This window comes from Ichthyophthirius multifiliis (genome assembly GCF_000220395.1).
Source record: "Ichthyophthirius multifiliis unplaced genomic scaffold scaff_1120509250321, whole genome shotgun sequence".
In the NCBI taxonomy this organism is placed as follows: domain Eukaryota; phylum Ciliophora; class Oligohymenophorea; order Hymenostomatida; genus Ichthyophthirius; species Ichthyophthirius multifiliis.
The window spans coordinates 20,452-37,134 of record NW_004086858.1 but is presented as its reverse complement, the minus strand read 5'-3'; the positions used below and the strand labels follow the sequence as shown (position 1 = coordinate 37,134).

The following is a 16,683-nucleotide window of genomic DNA, read 5'->3' as shown; positions in this document are numbered from 1 at the left end:
ATATTGTTTTTTTTATATATAAAATATTATAATTATTTATTGTTTATATTTTTCTTTAATATTATAAAAATTAAAAAAAATATAATAAAAAAAAAAATCACGATTTAATTATATTAATTAAATATTTTAAAATTAAAGAAAAATAATAATAAATAAAAATAAATAATATTTAAATTAATATAATAAAAGTTCATAAAAATTATATAAGAAAATTTTATATATATCTTAATAATTAAGAAATATATGTATATTATAAAAAGAAAAAAACTATTAAATTGTTATTAATTACTAACAATAAAAAATTATATATAATTAAATTATAATTTAAATTTTTATATTTCAAATTTAAAAATGATCATAATATTTTTTTCATCTTAGAAAATAGGTCATTTTCGGTTTATAAGCAATATCTTTATCAATATCAATAGTTTTAAAATTAATCAAGAATTATTATTAGGGCTAAACTTCAATATGAATAATATCATCGATATCATATTTTTCGCATCTCAAATTTACAAGCCCTATTTATAAATCTTCGACATAAACCTTAGAAGAAGTTTTATTAATATATAAAAAGCACATACCTCCATAATATACAAAAGTATGTACAAAAACCTTCATAAATTTCCCATGCATTTCTCTCTACTTAACCTTTGAAGGTTAAAAATGTGACATTTAAATTAGTTTCTACTCAGTTACATCTCTCAAATCTTATAATAAAATATAACTTAAACTACTTTAATATTTATATACTCCTCTACCTAATGTTTGAATATATATATAAATATATAAAAAAAAATATAATTATATATATTTAAATATAAATAAATTTTAATAAATATTATTATTTATATATATTTATATATATATATTAAATATTTATATATATATATAAATTAACCTTTAGCATCTACTTTAAATTTAACAATCTATTAATCACCTGGTTTTATATTTATTTTAATTTAATCTTAGTAAGTATGAGGAGGACAAATATTAAGAAACGTAATATTTTTCATTTATAATTATTCCTTTAAATAAATATCGTACGAATTATTTTAATAAATAAAATACACATATCCACAAACTTATCCTGTTATTCTTTTTATTTATTAATTATATTTATGTACTCTTTTAACATCTTCACTTAATGCATGAACTTAAAATATATCTTCAATTAAACTTTCTTAACTAATATTGTTATTAATTTCAATAAATTCAACTAATTATTCTCCATAATTCCACAAAACGAACTCCCTAACATCATTTTGTATCCAATCAAATTCAACATATACTAAATAAATTCCTTCTTAAAACAATGCTTCGAATGAAATATCTCTTTCACAATCAAACTCACCTCCAATATATTATTTAATTTAATTATTTTCTATTCTAAAAACCATAAGTCTTACCATCGAATACTAATAATTTTTATTTTCTGAAAAATTTCTTTAATCATTTTAGCTAATTCCGACATTTCCTTGACATTAAGAATTAACCTTCATACTAAATAGTTTCACATTCAATTTTTCTTAAATATGACAACACTTAATACTAGAATATTTATATTTTTCATTAACTTTAGAAACACAAACCTATCTAAATTATTAAACAAAATCGTTCAAATTAATCCAAAAAGTTCCATCATTTTCTTATACATCTAATTATTTTTTAAAATCAGAAGTCAATTTTTTCGAATTATCACTCTAATCCTCTTTCCATTTGAAAACTCCCCAAGGGTTCCTGACTTAAATAATTTTATTATTTTTTCCTTCTGAATCAATTATTTCTTTCACATCAAGCAAGCTATAGCAATGTGCTGATGTAATTCCGAATAAAGCTTCTTTTTTTTAAGCTATTTCATTATTATTGTTCTCAAAACTAGCAGTTATTATATAATTATTTTCAATTAATCCATTATATAACAGTCTCCATAATTCTTCCATATCAAATCCACCTTAAGAATCCCTTATCAAATAAAAATAAGGTGCCCCAGTTAAATCATGAGTAAAGTGTCCAGATAATCCTCTTTCTATTTATTCATAAGATCCATATACTTTGGCATAAGCTTTTTCTAAAAGAAGTACCCAAATTTCATTCTCATTAGACTACGAAAAAGCAGGATAGAAAACATTATCTTTCTCAATACATGGAAAAAAGTCATCTAATAAAACTTATTGCCATTCACCATCTTTGCAAATCCAAACTACATAAAGTCCTTATTTATTTATTTATTTTGTTTATATAAGTCTTTCAATTAAAAAAGGTTTTTTAGCTATGCAAAAAAGGGAAGATAAAAAATAACAATTTCCTAACTCGCCTTATTTAATGTTGTTTGGCTATATTCCTTTGCTTACTATTTTTGGATTTTAAAGGAACTCGTGTATACGCTTCCATTAGTATTTTTAGGCACTTTAGAAAGATTTTAAATCTTTTGTAAGGCTTTAAATTTAAGGGGGAAATTAAGAATCTTAAAAATTTGTATTTTATTCTATTAATTTATTTTCATAATTTTAAAGATCTATGCTAGGTCTTGGTAATATAATGTCGGTTATTAAATCTGTTTTTGTTGTGAATGAAAATATTTCATTATTATGTAAATCTAAATGGCTTTATGAAATTTTAAATTAATTATCGTTATTTATTCTCTTTTAAAGAGAATTTATTATTGGAATCTTTATTTATGTGTTTTTTTATTAAATATTTGCTTAATCGTTTTATTTAGTAAATACTTATCCCATTTTAATTTTTTAGAATTTTTTTAAGTTTTTATTTTTTTGAATTAAAATATTCAGTTTTTTTAAAAAAAATTAAAAAAAATATAAACCCAATTTTTATTTTTAAAACATATATTTATTATATGATAAATTATTTATTTCATTTAAAAAATTACACTAATAATTACTATTAAGTTTATTTTTAATTTTTATTTACGAAAAAAGGATCCCCAAGTTAAGCCAATTCTTTAAAAACATTTTAAACTTTAGAATAAAATGAATAATCTATTGACTCAATAATTTAAATACAATTTTAGTTATTTTATAAATTTTAATATATATTTTCTTTTTCTTCCTCTTCATTTTTAATTGATTTCTTATCCATACTATTATTATTCGAAGAAAAATTCAAATTTTGCATAGAGTTATTATAATTAGATAAACTATTAGATTTCTAAACTTAAGAATAAATAGAAAATTGTCCTAAATTTGGCAAATTTTGTATATATTTTACACTAAACTCGAAATTATAATGTATTAAATATAATTTTTTTGAAAAAAAACCAATTTTATCATTACTTTAAAATTCTTTCAAAAACTAATTAGTAAAGTGAACATTTTTACATATATTTAGATCCTTTTTTTACATATATAATGGTAAAGATACTAATAAAGATAAAATTGTCCTCAATAAAATAGTTAAATTTAATATAAAAATTGATATGTTTCTTATTACATGGGAACTTTATTCAAAGTTTTCTATATATTCAAGTTTAAATTACCATTCTTCATATTTTATTTATGTATTTTTATCAAAAACTTCTATGTTTAATTCTTTTTATTAACTTTTTGTCCAATTTTAGTTTTATTAAATGTTATCCTCAATTATTTTGAATATTTTATCATTTATTAAATTGAAATTACAGTCTATTATATTTAATTTTTATTATTATTCTTAAAAATTTCGAAATTACAATATTAAATCGACTGCTTTTTTTATAAAATTAATACTTTCTTCATTTAGCGTTTGCATATAAGACATTGCTTTGCTTGTTAATAATTAATTTTTTATATATATATATAAAATATTTTTTTTTTTATTAAATAATAAATATAAAAAAAAAATTAATTATTTTAATATATATAATATTTTATGTTTATGCATTATAAGCATTATAAAATTTTAAATAATTATATATTTAAAATTTAAAAATCACTATTTTTTATTATAATATTTATTATATATTTATTCCAAATATTATTACTTATTATAAAAATTATAGCTATTTTTGTCATATATAAATATTTTTTTATTTATATATTTTTATTTATTTAAAATATCATTTCATTTAAGGCTTTTTTTTAATTATATAAAAAAGAAAAAAAAATATTTCTTTCAATAATTCAATAATATTTAGTAAAATTCTAAAATATATATTTTAAATAAAAAAAACTACTTATAAAAATGTATTTTATAAATAAATAAAAATTAATATTTGATTGACGTTTAAAAATAATATTGATATTATTAAAAATACTTTTTGGTTAGTTTGTGAAATATTAAACAAAATAAACAAAAAAATAAATATAAAATAATATTATTACTTATTTATAAAAGTATAATATTATAATATATTAGTTATTTATATTTTTTTTCTTTTTTCTGTAATTTTTTAATAAATTCAATCTTTAAAAATAAAATGTTAAAAAAAATGGATAATAGTCTTTCTTTATTTATTTAAATTTTAAAAAATAGTTCTGAAGAAACGAAAAAACAAAATAACTGGTTACACAATTTAATTCTAAATTTTTATTTAAAATTTATATAATTTAATTTTTTTTAGATATACATTAATTATTTAAATAAATACTTTGCTAAAAAAATGAAAAAAAATAAAATAGTCTTTTAATGTAACTTAATTAAAAAATGCTAAGTTATATGTACTATTATATAAAAAAAAACAAGATAATTAGAATAATGAATTAAAAATAATTGAAGATCTATAGTTATAATTTAAAGTAATTTTTATTATATTTTTTATAAATTATTTTTATTTTTTAGTAAATTATTGATATAGTATACTAAATTCAAGATAAAAATAAAATTCTAAAGCTATTATTCAGGAAGTAAAAAAATAATAGCTTTTAATGTTAATAAATAAAAAAGTGGAGAAGAATTAAATGATAGTGAGCTATAATAATTATTGAAATTAATTTAAGGAATAAAATATTTAGAAAGCTTATAGTTCTCATTTGGGTAATAAGAATAATTAATAAAAATATCATCAAATAATAAAACACAAACATTTAAAATAAAATAGGTATAATAATAAGTTAACAGATCTTTCTTTAAATTATATTAAATAATATGCAATATAGCAAAGAAGATAATTACAAACATTTGTATTATGTCTTGCGTAATATTAAATTAATTTATTATTTAATATAAATGTAGTTTAATTATTTAATTTAGATCTAATTAAATCATTTAAGATAACGGAATAATTTAATTTTGTCAAGGATTAGGTTAATTGTAATCTTTATAAAATTTTGAATTGGTATTAAGGTTTTACTTATTAGATAATTATTTATTTAATTAAGTTTTAGCATGAATAATGCAATTACTCAAAAAGGGTTTGATAATTTATGTGGTGCAATATGTTAACTTTAATAGCTTGAAACTCTTAAATTATATTTTGGGTAAATAAAGCTTAAAAATATAAAACCAATTGCAAATATTTTTATATTTATTATCTTTTTATTTTAATCTGGAAATTATTGATATTATTTTAATCTTTAGAATTAATCAAAATCTTTAAGACGAAAGTTTAATTATGTTAAGCTCTAGTATTAATAAATTGAATCATTTATCTATATTATGCTTATCATTTGAGTTTTAAATACTTTTATTATTTTTATTTAAATCAATAAAAAGTTCTAATATAAAGTTTACTGATTTAGGATTTTAAAGTTTATCTAAATGTATAACTGATTTCTCAAATTTACATGTTCTGAGATTAAATTTCTGGTTATAAAATATTTTTAAATAAATGCTTTATAAATATTTTTTTTAATTATTTTGATTAGTATGAATATAAAATTTTAAAGACATTCTTTCGCATAGTTGTTTGAAAATATATTGAAACAAAATCATATTATAGAATTGGAATTAAACTTTTTGTAAATATTTATCAATACTATTTTATCGAATTTTATTTTGTTTAGGCACAATAATTAGATGAGACAAAAAGAAATAAAATATTATTTTTTAGAATTTTATTAAAGTTTAATTTATTTAATTCACTTATAATTGTTTTTTAAGTAATAAATAATACTAAGTTTTAAATTAAATTTTATTATTATAGTTTTTTAATATATACTGAAATATCTTTATTCAATTAAATTTGAGTTAATAAAACAGATTATATAAGATAAATATTTAAATTTTGCATATTTATATTAACTTATTAATTATTTAAAATCATAATTTTAATTTATTATTTAATAGACTAATTTATATTTATATTTTTTTTCACTTAACATAATATATTAGAATATTATTATACAAAATTAGATTTTAATGCTTCACTTTATTTTTTTAATGAAACATTAAAATATTTAATCATTATTAGCTTTTTATTTTAAATTAATGATTTTAATTTTAAAATAATAAAATTTCTCAGTTTAAAATTTTAATGCAATTTATATAAATAACTTTAAAAAATAAAAATATATAACCTTAACTTATTAAAATTTAATAAATAAAAAAATGATGAATTACAGATAAACTTTAAAAACTTTCTTTATTAAAATTATAATAATAAAAAAAAAATATTTAACGCACAATCAATAAACTATTTTGGTAAAATATGATAAAACTGGATATATTTACATCTTGCAAGATAAATAATTAACGATTATTTACAGAGATATATTTTATTTATTGAAAAACATAAAAGACTTGTAAAAGACTAATATATTATTAATTAATTATTTGTTTCCATTTCTTTTTTGAATAAAATTAAAAAAGAGGTTTCTGTATTTATTTTATTAAATTGAATAAAAAATTTATTAATATTCATAAATTAATATTTAAGTAATTTATTTAATTATATATATTTTTGATTTTTTAAAAATAAACATAAATAAAATATTATTTTGATATTTCAAATAAATTTTAGTAAATAGAAATTATTAGTTTAAATTAAATTAGAAAAATAAAAATAAAGTAATTTTTATATAGAAGAAAAACTAAAAATCAAAATATAATTTTTTAAAATTATTTTTTTGTATATATAAATATGTATTTTTAAATAAAAATTAATAAAAATATAAAATATATATATTTTTATTAAAAGTTGTATTGAAAAAACTAAAAATAATTTGCCGAAGTAAATTCTTACAAAAAAAAAGAAATTATAATATGAATAGTTAGCAAAATACATAGTAAATATTAATTTCAAAAGATAAAAACAATGAGTAACCATTAACATAAACGGTGCAAACTTTTTCCAAATTCGCAGATGCTTCTTGTCATAAGCATTCAGGTGTTATAAAAACCCAAAAAACATTATAAAGAAGTGACGAAATAATTTTATAGCAATAATAATTTACTAATGAAATAACAGAATAAATACCTTTAAAATTTGGAGATGTATTATCTTTAAGTCCCAAAGATTAATTTTTAAAATTTATTACATGTGATGGATTTGTATAAACTAAAGCTTATATAAAAAGTTTATAATATGATGGTAATGGTTAGCTTTTTGATAGATGTCTTTTCCGTATATATCCTGTATTCAGTGTGACTAATTAATAGGCTTTAATTTCTTCATATAAGAGAAAAAATAAAACAAACAATAAATACAAAAGATAAACAACTGTTGCTAAAAAATCGGAAGAATAAAAATAAGCAGAGCTTTAAAATAATGTAATTTAGGAATATAAAAATAATTTGGATTTATACGAAAAAATTAAGGGAACAGAAATTTCCTTTAATTAAGATGTATAATTTTTGCATTTAGCTTCTAATAAATTTTTGGTTTGTAATTACATTGAGTCAGGTATAATTTTAATAAAATTTATTTATATTTTTTTAAAAAGATTATGAAAAAGAAAACTTTAAATTAGAATTGCAAGAATTCTCTTCTCAAAATACAAATTTTAAAATATTAAATTCTTTTTCACATTAGATAAGAAATAATAGGTTTTTTATATTTAAATATTAATAAAAAATTTATGAATAAAAAAAAGAATTATTAATATTAATGATTTAGTATATATAACTTCTTCTAAAACATATCTTGGCCGATTACCATATATTCATTGCTCAGAATAAAAATAAAAGCATGAATAACATGTCGAAAAATAAAATGTTTATAATGAAATTGAAGATAAACAATAAGCGAGTCAATTTTTAAAAAAATGGAATTAATAAAAATAATATTAGAACCTTTAATAATCTATTTAAACAATAAATTCTTATAATGATATTCCACAAGAAGTAAAATATAAAAATAAAATAATTATATATTATCAAATATTTTCTAAAAGTCTCAGATTTCCATATTAGAATAACAACCTAAATATAAGAGAAAACATAGTGTAGACAGAAATAATTATTTGTTGATAAATAATAAAATCCCAAACATTAATATTTTACAACTAGAAGCAATAAATGGAAAAAGAAAAGGTGATGCTAATAGCATTTATTTATAAATCCCAGGAATATAATAAATTAATTATATGTAGCATTCTCATAACAGCAACAACAGCGACACAAGTGGTTATAAAAACTCATATTCTCCTTTTTCGTAAATGAAATTAAATGAGGTGGGATTTAAAACTGTTTCTATAGGAACCAATAATGTGAGTTATCATGAAAAAAATAGGATAAAATAAGAGGCTAATTTATCATTAGATTAAAAAACGAAATGGAAAATATTCAAGTTTTCTAACTTTGAGGAAGACAAAAATCTAATACAGTACGGAGATATAATTTGGTTACACCATATAGAATAGGCAAATACACTTATTTTGAAAAAAATAGATTAATAATTGGCTGTAACTATTGAAAATTCTATTTAAAAAGAATTGTTTTAAAAATATGAAGGAAATACTAATGGAATGTGGGTTGTTGAAAAAATTTGCTTTTATTAAGGAGGTAAAATACATTGGGATGATATTTTCTTTTTAAGGTTTTTTTCAAAATAAATAATAATTTTTTTAAAAAAAAATTAAAAATAGAAATTTTATTACTGGAAAATATTTAAATATTGAAATTAAAGAAAAAGATAATATTTTAGAAGGATATTTTAATGTTTTAGACGCTCCTTAACAAACATCGTTTTTTTAATTTACCTAAATAGGTTTTCAATAAGAAAATGATAATTTTATTAATAAAGATTCAATTTTTTATATTAAATCAAAATTTTATGATGTAAAAAATAAAATAAAATAAATATAAATATAAAAAAATATATTAAATTAGGGATGGATTCACATCAAAGAAAAATAGCATTGTGAAAATTAATTAAATATAGGGCTAAACGAAAATGGGAATGAAGAAAAAGATGAAGAAAGCACTTTTAAACATTTAAAAACCAATATTATGATATAAATAAAAAAGTAATAACCTTTAGATGAGGACGCATTCAAATTATATAGAGCTACTATGGCTGAAATTTAAGAAGCAAACTTTTTGGTGAGTTGCTATCCCATTTTATCCACTCAAATAGAAAATTTAAAAAAATTGTAAAGTTTAACTGATAAAAATTAAATAGTAAAAGAACTAATTAGATAAGATTACGAGGAACAATTAAAAGCATTAAACTAGTGCTTATTAGATATAGATAATTTTTGCCAAAATAAAATTATAAACATTTCTATAGACGATTAGACATTAAATTATGGTGAAATTAACCAAAATAGGCAAAGATTATTGACAGAATTATATTATATTGACTTAATAAGCGAATTGCTGTAAAATTTATTAACTGAAGATGAATTAATAGAAGTCGTTTCAATATTCAAAATAGATAAAAAGAATAAGTTTGTATAGAAAATTAAATAATGCCTAAAAAAATAAAAGTACGTCAAAATCAATGTGTAGAAACTAGAAGTGTAACTTATAAATAAGTCTAAGTATGATTTTTATAATGGGGAAGATATATTATAAGAGCAAACTGGTATTTATAAATTAATACATCATCAGAAAAATAAAATGATAAAATAATATAATTAATACCTTAAGTTAAAATATAATATGGCTTAAATAGCTTATAATCTATTGATTTAAATTTGTAAAGATAATAATGAAAATGGAAAATATGTATACACAAATAAACTTAATATGTTCAAATATTAAGCTAAATATATCAAAGAAGCTATAGATTTTATTATTTCTATTGTTGGGAGAAACGAATTTATTTTAAATAACTTAACTGATGATATTAATTTTGCAGAAAGAAAAAAAAGAAATTTAAGACAGACGAGGTCAAGTTCTTAGAGTAGATTAGATACTTAAATTTAATTATCTACTAATACAAATAAATTGGATAATGATTTTAACAATTTGGAAAATAATATTTTAATTTACATTATAAACTCAGTTTGCAAATTTGGCAGTTTTAACAGAAATCATAATTTTTTGAATTTCTTTAGAGCTATTTGTAAATTTAACGATAACGGTATTTCTGTAAACTAAGAGGTTATATTTAAGCTTATCTAATAGAAAAAAACTATCGAAAAAAGCTTATTTATTCCAATGTACATAAATTAAAAAACAAAAGTTAAATGCTGATTTAATTTCAAGATAATTAATAAAAAGAAATCGTTTTAGACGAAAATTTATTTGGAAAAGATTGTCCTTTACAAAGTAACTAATAATTAATATATTTAGTTGAATAGATAAAATTATACTCGGATTTGTCCCTTTCAAGGAATTATTTATGGAACGATAAATTAGAATAATAATTTCCTTTAGAATATTTAATATCTCAAGTTTTTAATAATCGTTTACACGACGAAATCAGAAGTGCATTTTGTTAGTTAGTTTCTACAGTATATGTAGATCACGAGCCTTTAAATTTACTGATATTGCCTTAAATGTGTAGAATATACAAATCTAAATATATTAAATAAATTGATTATGAATAGGATGTTCAATTATCATAATAAAATTTAATAGCAATAAAAAAAAGCAAGGAAATATTTAAAGAAAGAAAAGGGTTTTTTGAAAAATTAGTAACAGACTGTTTAGGATACATAAACGAAAATATCAAGGATATAAACGCTCACTATGCAAATATAAAAAAACAATATACTAATCGAATTACCAATATAGACTAGCCTGGAATGGATGTCCTTTCGAATATTTTGACTTTTAATATCGTAAAACTATTCATTACCCTTATTAGATTTAATATTTTATCACTTATTAATTAAAAAAACTTATATCCAGAAATTATGACTTCTTTAGTTTAATTATTTGAATATGATTACTCAAATATGTAATTGACTTTAAATTTATAATAAAAAAGAAATGAAAGAATAAAAATCGCATAAAATTTTGCAAAATAAAATAAGATTTTTAATGATATTAAAAAGGGAATTAAAAAAACTACTATGTAATTAATTGATGCCACTTAAAATATAGGATGTGGTCTTAAAATGGTAGGAGATTATATTGGAATTACTAATAAAAAAAAGAAAGAAATAATAGAAGAATTAGCAGAATACAGTGAAAATTTTCTTTAAAATAATTCACTTATAGGAGGTTTAATTACATTGATTTAGATGATAAAAAATAGCGAAAACTAGGATGCAAAGAATCAAAAATAATTATAAATAGAAACAGATTTAAAATAAGAAATTTGTAAACTTTTACACTTTTTATATAATATGAGAATGGATTATTTAATTCTAAATTTTTTAACTTGGTTTGATCAAATTGGTAAATATATTTTTAAAAATGTATTTAAAATTATATAATATATAAATTTTAGGAAATTAAAATAATTTATTAACTCTTTAAGAAGAATAGTTATAAAAAAAAGTTTAATAAATTTTGGAAGAATAGTTATGTACCGTTATTCCTAATATATATAGAACTGGAATTGATGATATAGATGATTAATACAAACCTAATGAAAAGAGGTTTAGTTTATTTAATTTTTTTTAAAAAAAAGATAAAGTTCACAAAAATAAAAATAAATTAAAAAATTTTGTTAATTACATTAAAGATGAAGACAAAGTATTTCCTGATTTAGATTTTCTTTTAGTAGGAAAATAATCTGATATTCATGTAATAAATTAAATATTTTTAAATTTAATAAAAATATAATTTATATAGAAAGTATCATCAGAAATATTACCTTCTTTATTAGTCTCTTTTTATTTAGTTTCAGATAGTTAATTATAAGATGCTTTATTATAATTAATTTTAAAACTTTTTAGTTAAACACACTATTTGTTTAATAATGTTTAATAGCTGGAGGTTTTGTTTGATAAAAATGACATACTTCCATATTAAGTAATTTATAAATGTTTATTTTTTACAATTTTTAAATAAAGGTATTTTAATTAAGAATATATAAATTAAAATTGATTACCGAAAAATCCGAAGTTTGGTTAAATGCAATAGCAGAATCTATTAAAAACGAAAGCTTTCATAATGAAGATTTGCAAGAAACGAATAATGCCCTAAATGATATAAATAGCTTATTTTTTAAGGGAAGTATAGTAAATGATGATAAAAGTATAACTCCTTCAAAGTTTTATGTTTAATATATTGAAACTTTAACAAAACCTCATAACTTTTATGCATTAGAAACTATAAGGTAATAATGTAGATTTGAAATCGATAAAACTAGATAAAAAATATTCACTTTTTTAGAAGGAAGTATGCCTATTATTAATTTAATAAAAGATGCACAAAACTAACTTGTTAAATTTTTAAAATAAAGTTCAATATGTGAACTTTCTAAAATGAAAATATTTTAGTTATTAAGGAATTTGTATTTTGTTTTAACACATTTTTGCATAAACGTGGAAGCAAACTAAATTACGCTTTCGAAATATATAGGATTTTTCTTAGATGAAATAGCTTTTGATTTTGGACAATTAGATTTAGTAGATGCTATTTATAGAAATAATAAATTTTTATGTGAAAGCTTTTCAGATTAAAACTTTAAATAAATACATAATAATATAAAAGAATTCGGAAGATAACCAAGGTTTATTATATTTATTATAAATCATTTTATATCTATATATATATATAAATATATATATATATATATATTTATATATTTATATATTTATATATATATTAATTTAAAATTAGTTTTTTTTATTAATTTTATTTTATATAATTTTTTAAATTTATAGATTTTTGTAGATACTTAAAGTTGTATAAAATTATTAAAATCAAGGTTCTAATTCTAATATTCATTTAATTGATAATTAGATATTAATATTTAAATTGTTAATTCCTAAATAAATAACTGACTAATAAGAACTAAAAAATATGATTAATTGCTATACGGAGAAATCGACAAGAAGAAAATGTATTTAAGATTCGATTTGACATTTGAAGATGATCCAGATGAGGATTTTAGTTAATATGATAATAATTCTGGATTAAATAATAATATTAATAAAAATTAAACTATAGACATTCCTTTCTATTATCATGCAGTTCTTTTAGAGATATTAAGCTTAGCAATTGAAGGAGATGAAGGATTTAATATAAACGTTTAAAAAGTTAAAAATATATTCTAGTTAGATTATATTTTAGGGTTTTTACTTGAAAAAGATGATTTGTTAAGTTCAAATTCTGATTAGCTTTTTGGTTTTAATAATTATGATAAATATCAATCAGAACTAGTTTATAAAAATTAACTTCTAACTAAAATAATGAGTAAAGAATAAGGATTTTCATTATTAAAACCTAAAGTAGTTAATTTAATTATAAATACATACTTGAATAATAATACGGTAAAAATAAAATATATTATATTTTTTTAAAAAAAATAGCCAATGATTGAAAGTTTAGAGAAAGATTTAAAAAAAATATTTGAATATTTGAAAATAGAAAAAGATAGATTTTAATCAATAAAATAATATGATAATATAAAGAAGTTATATTTAGAATATTTTATAGAAAACTTCTTAGTTTTTTGTACTTAATATACTATTTTAATAATAAATATTAATAGTCCAGAAGACAAAGATAAAAGAGACGATTATAAATTATTAATGTAATTAGCTGAATCAGTAATAACTAAAGACATTTATTTTACTAATTAATGCAATATATTCTAATTAAATATAATAAAAAAATTCATTATATCAATAAACGAATAAGAATATTAATAAAAAATATAACTATTTAATTAAACCAATTATATAAACCAAGATGATATAAATATAATTTGTTCAGAAAATAAATCAGAAAATGATGAAGTAAAAATAAAAATAATTTAAAAATAAAATGAAATATAAATAAAAAATAAATATAATAGAGTATTAAAAGCCCTAAAAACTAATGGGTTTGTTAAAATAATTGGGATTTTTTGATTAATATGTGTAAAAAAAGTTAAATTATTCAGGATGCGAAAGAAAATGAACTATCAGCTATAGCTGAAACGATAATGAATATTGGCACTTTATTTGATTCTAATATTGAATATAAGGATTACTTAAAAAAGCTTATTTAATATTTAGATTAAGGTGTAAAAAATAAAGTTTCGATAAATAATATGATATATTTGTTAAAAATATTTGAAAAAATACTCAATATAAGTGAATAATAGGATAAATTAGTTGAAATGTAAAATCTATTTGATTAATTAGAAGCTACCAAAATGTTTCTTAATTTAATTTCAAATATAAAAACTTACCCGTTTGAAGACAATTTGTTGATTGCTTTACTTAGCTTTATGACTAAATTAACAGAAGGAGGTAATCCGAAAGTTTAGAAAACTGTTTATAATTATTTTACTCATTATCCTATAAGCGAGGTATTGTTTAATAAATTTAATAATATTTTGCTTGAATATATCGAAGATTTAAAAGAAATTCAAAAAAAAGATGAACAAAATAGACTAATAAATCAAAATAATAGTAACTATTTTAATATTAATGCATTTGATTAAAGCTAAGCCAATTCATATTATAATTTAAATAAATCTTCAAATGCTAATGGAACTTAAATTTAAAATCAAAGTATTATTAATGATCATTCTAAATCAAATGCTTATTTAAATAAATAAAAAAATTAAAATAATGGTGTAATTATACAAAAAAATAAACATTCAGAACTTGTAATGTAGCTTTTAAAGTTATTGTAATTGTTTTGTGAAGGACATAATTTAGATCTTTAAAATTATTTAAGGCATTAAATAAATAATAGAAATTCTTATGATATGATTACAATTATAGTTGAAGTATATTTTTACAATTTTTTATATATTTCAAATTATATTAAAATAAATTAATTACTCTTTCAATTTTTTTTTATTTCATTTTTTATAAAAAATAGCTTTTAGATTAGTTTAGTTTAAATTTGGTTTAATAAAATTATAAAAACATTATTAAATGCTTAGATACTCTTACTGAATTTGTTTAAGGTCCTTGTAATGAAAATTAGGAAAAAATTATTGATTCAAAATTTTTAGAAATAGCTTAAAGAATATTAAAAGCAGATACAAAAAAAAATTAATCAAAATAGCAAAGTAAAAGCATTGTTCCTTTAAGAAACTAACAAAGTTTAGCTTCAGAAGCTTAAAATTAAAATGATTTAGCTTAAACTTCTTTTTTGAAAAGAATATAAATAAAAAAATCTGAATAGAAAAGTGATAAACTACAAAAATGGTAAATAGAAAAATTAAAATACAAAGTCATGATTTTAGTTACTAGTTTATTAGAATTAAATTCTGATAGTTTAGTAATTAAAAGAATTATGAGAAGTTTACCTTTGAGTACTTTGAAATAAAATTTAGCTTAAATTTACAAGAGATATAAGAAAATTTATAAAGAATAGTATATATCTGAATGTTTAATCATGTACATATATTATATTATAAAAACATAATATATATATATAAATATATTTAGTTTAATTATGATCCTCCTGAAGCAAATTAAAAATAAGATAAATAAAAAGAATATAATCTTATAACGGAAACTGGATTCTACATAATTTTTTTTAATAACCTATTATCTTGAGTTACCAACTAAATAATTAAGTAAAAACAATAAATAATTAGAATAGGACTTAGATATGGAAACAAAATAAGAATTGAATGATATTTAAAAAAACTTTAACTAAAAATAAGTAAATTATATTTTATAAAAATAAAAATTTAAAAAATAATTATAGTCTATGTTTATTTTATAAAAAACAATTATTGGATAATTATGGAAATTCATAAATGATATATTAGCTGGTTTATATAAATACTTTTCGTATATAATGGTTAAATTTAACAAAAAGTAATACTAGAAAAAATTAAATGATGACCAAATAAATAAATATTTCCAAGAAGCAATTTAATTTTTTAAAATAAACTCAGCTTCTATAGAAATTGTTAGAAATAATTAAATCGAAAAAGTTAGGTTTATAAAGTTACCTTTTTGCCATTTCTTACCAAAAGAAACAAAAGTAGAATTTCGAAATAATGTTAAAAGAGATTCTATACATACAAAATATTAGGTAAATAAATTATTTTATTAAAATATAAACTTATACATTAAATAGGAATTATTGATAAATATAAAAATTTATTATTATATGTAAACATGAGGAAAAACTATCATTATTTTTTAATAGAAATACATTCGCTAGTATTTTTGCTAATTATGTTGATATGTGGAGAGATATCGCATTTTTATTAACTATTATCTTAAATATTTTTATTATTATAAGTTTTTCTGAAGAAAATGGTGGAAGACTTAAAAATCCAAA

General features: G+C 18.1%; 3 protein-coding genes across 3 annotated transcripts, besides 15 other annotated features; 2 read left to right on the top strand and 1 right to left on the bottom strand. All coding sequences in view use genetic code 6, as the record gives it.

Moving 5' to 3' along the window:
• Nucleotides 1-369: 369 nt before the first annotated feature.
• Nucleotides 370-2,738, bottom strand: IMG5_065390 (hypothetical protein; the record flags this gene model as incomplete). The annotated part of the gene is made up of 2 exons (XM_004036909.1): nucleotides 370-761; nucleotides 902-2,738. The coding sequence occupies 2 exons, from the start codon at nucleotides 2,736-2,738 to the stop codon at nucleotides 370-372; spliced, it is 2,229 nt and encodes a 742-aa protein (XP_004036957.1).
• Nucleotides 773-894: a microsatellite.
• Nucleotides 835-897: a microsatellite.
• Nucleotides 2,739-3,936: 1,198 nt separating the features above from the next.
• Nucleotides 3,937-3,965: a microsatellite.
• Nucleotides 3,966-4,011: 46 nt separating this feature from the next.
• Nucleotides 4,012-4,055: a microsatellite.
• Nucleotides 4,017-4,046: a microsatellite.
• A 691-nt stretch (nucleotides 4,056-4,746) lies between the features above and the next one.
• Nucleotides 4,747-4,785: a microsatellite.
• Nucleotides 4,786-5,132: 347 nt separating this feature from the next.
• Nucleotides 5,133-5,183: a microsatellite.
• Nucleotides 5,184-6,347: 1,164 nt separating this feature from the next.
• Nucleotides 6,348-6,385: a microsatellite.
• Nucleotides 6,386-7,137: 752 nt separating this feature from the next.
• IMG5_065380 (MIR domain protein) lies at nucleotides 7,138-13,302 on the top strand (the record flags this gene model as incomplete). Its single annotated transcript, XM_004036908.1, has 11 exons — nucleotides 7,138-7,777; nucleotides 7,818-7,920; nucleotides 7,968-8,217; nucleotides 8,268-8,911; nucleotides 8,961-9,235; nucleotides 9,356-10,481; nucleotides 10,505-11,667; nucleotides 11,720-12,246; nucleotides 12,288-12,487; nucleotides 12,566-12,949; nucleotides 13,104-13,302. The coding sequence occupies 11 exons, from the start codon at nucleotides 7,138-7,140 to the stop codon at nucleotides 13,300-13,302; spliced, it is 5,511 nt and encodes a 1,836-aa protein (XP_004036956.1).
• Nucleotides 9,156-9,195: a microsatellite.
• Nucleotides 9,161-9,195: a microsatellite.
• Nucleotides 12,977-13,045: a microsatellite.
• Nucleotides 12,983-13,052: a microsatellite.
• Nucleotides 13,055-13,093: a microsatellite.
• An 881-nt stretch (nucleotides 13,303-14,183) lies between the features above and the next one.
• Nucleotides 14,184-14,231: a microsatellite.
• Nucleotides 14,185-14,236: a microsatellite.
• Nucleotides 14,237-14,299: 63 nt separating this feature from the next.
• Nucleotides 14,300-16,521, top strand: IMG5_065370 (MIR domain protein; the record flags this gene model as incomplete). Its single annotated transcript, XM_004036907.1, has 3 exons — nucleotides 14,300-14,942; nucleotides 15,036-15,163; nucleotides 15,259-16,521. 3 exons carry the CDS (start codon nucleotides 14,300-14,302, stop codon nucleotides 16,519-16,521), a joined length of 2,034 nt encoding a protein of 677 aa, XP_004036955.1.
• Between the last annotated feature and the right edge of the window lie 162 nt (nucleotides 16,522-16,683).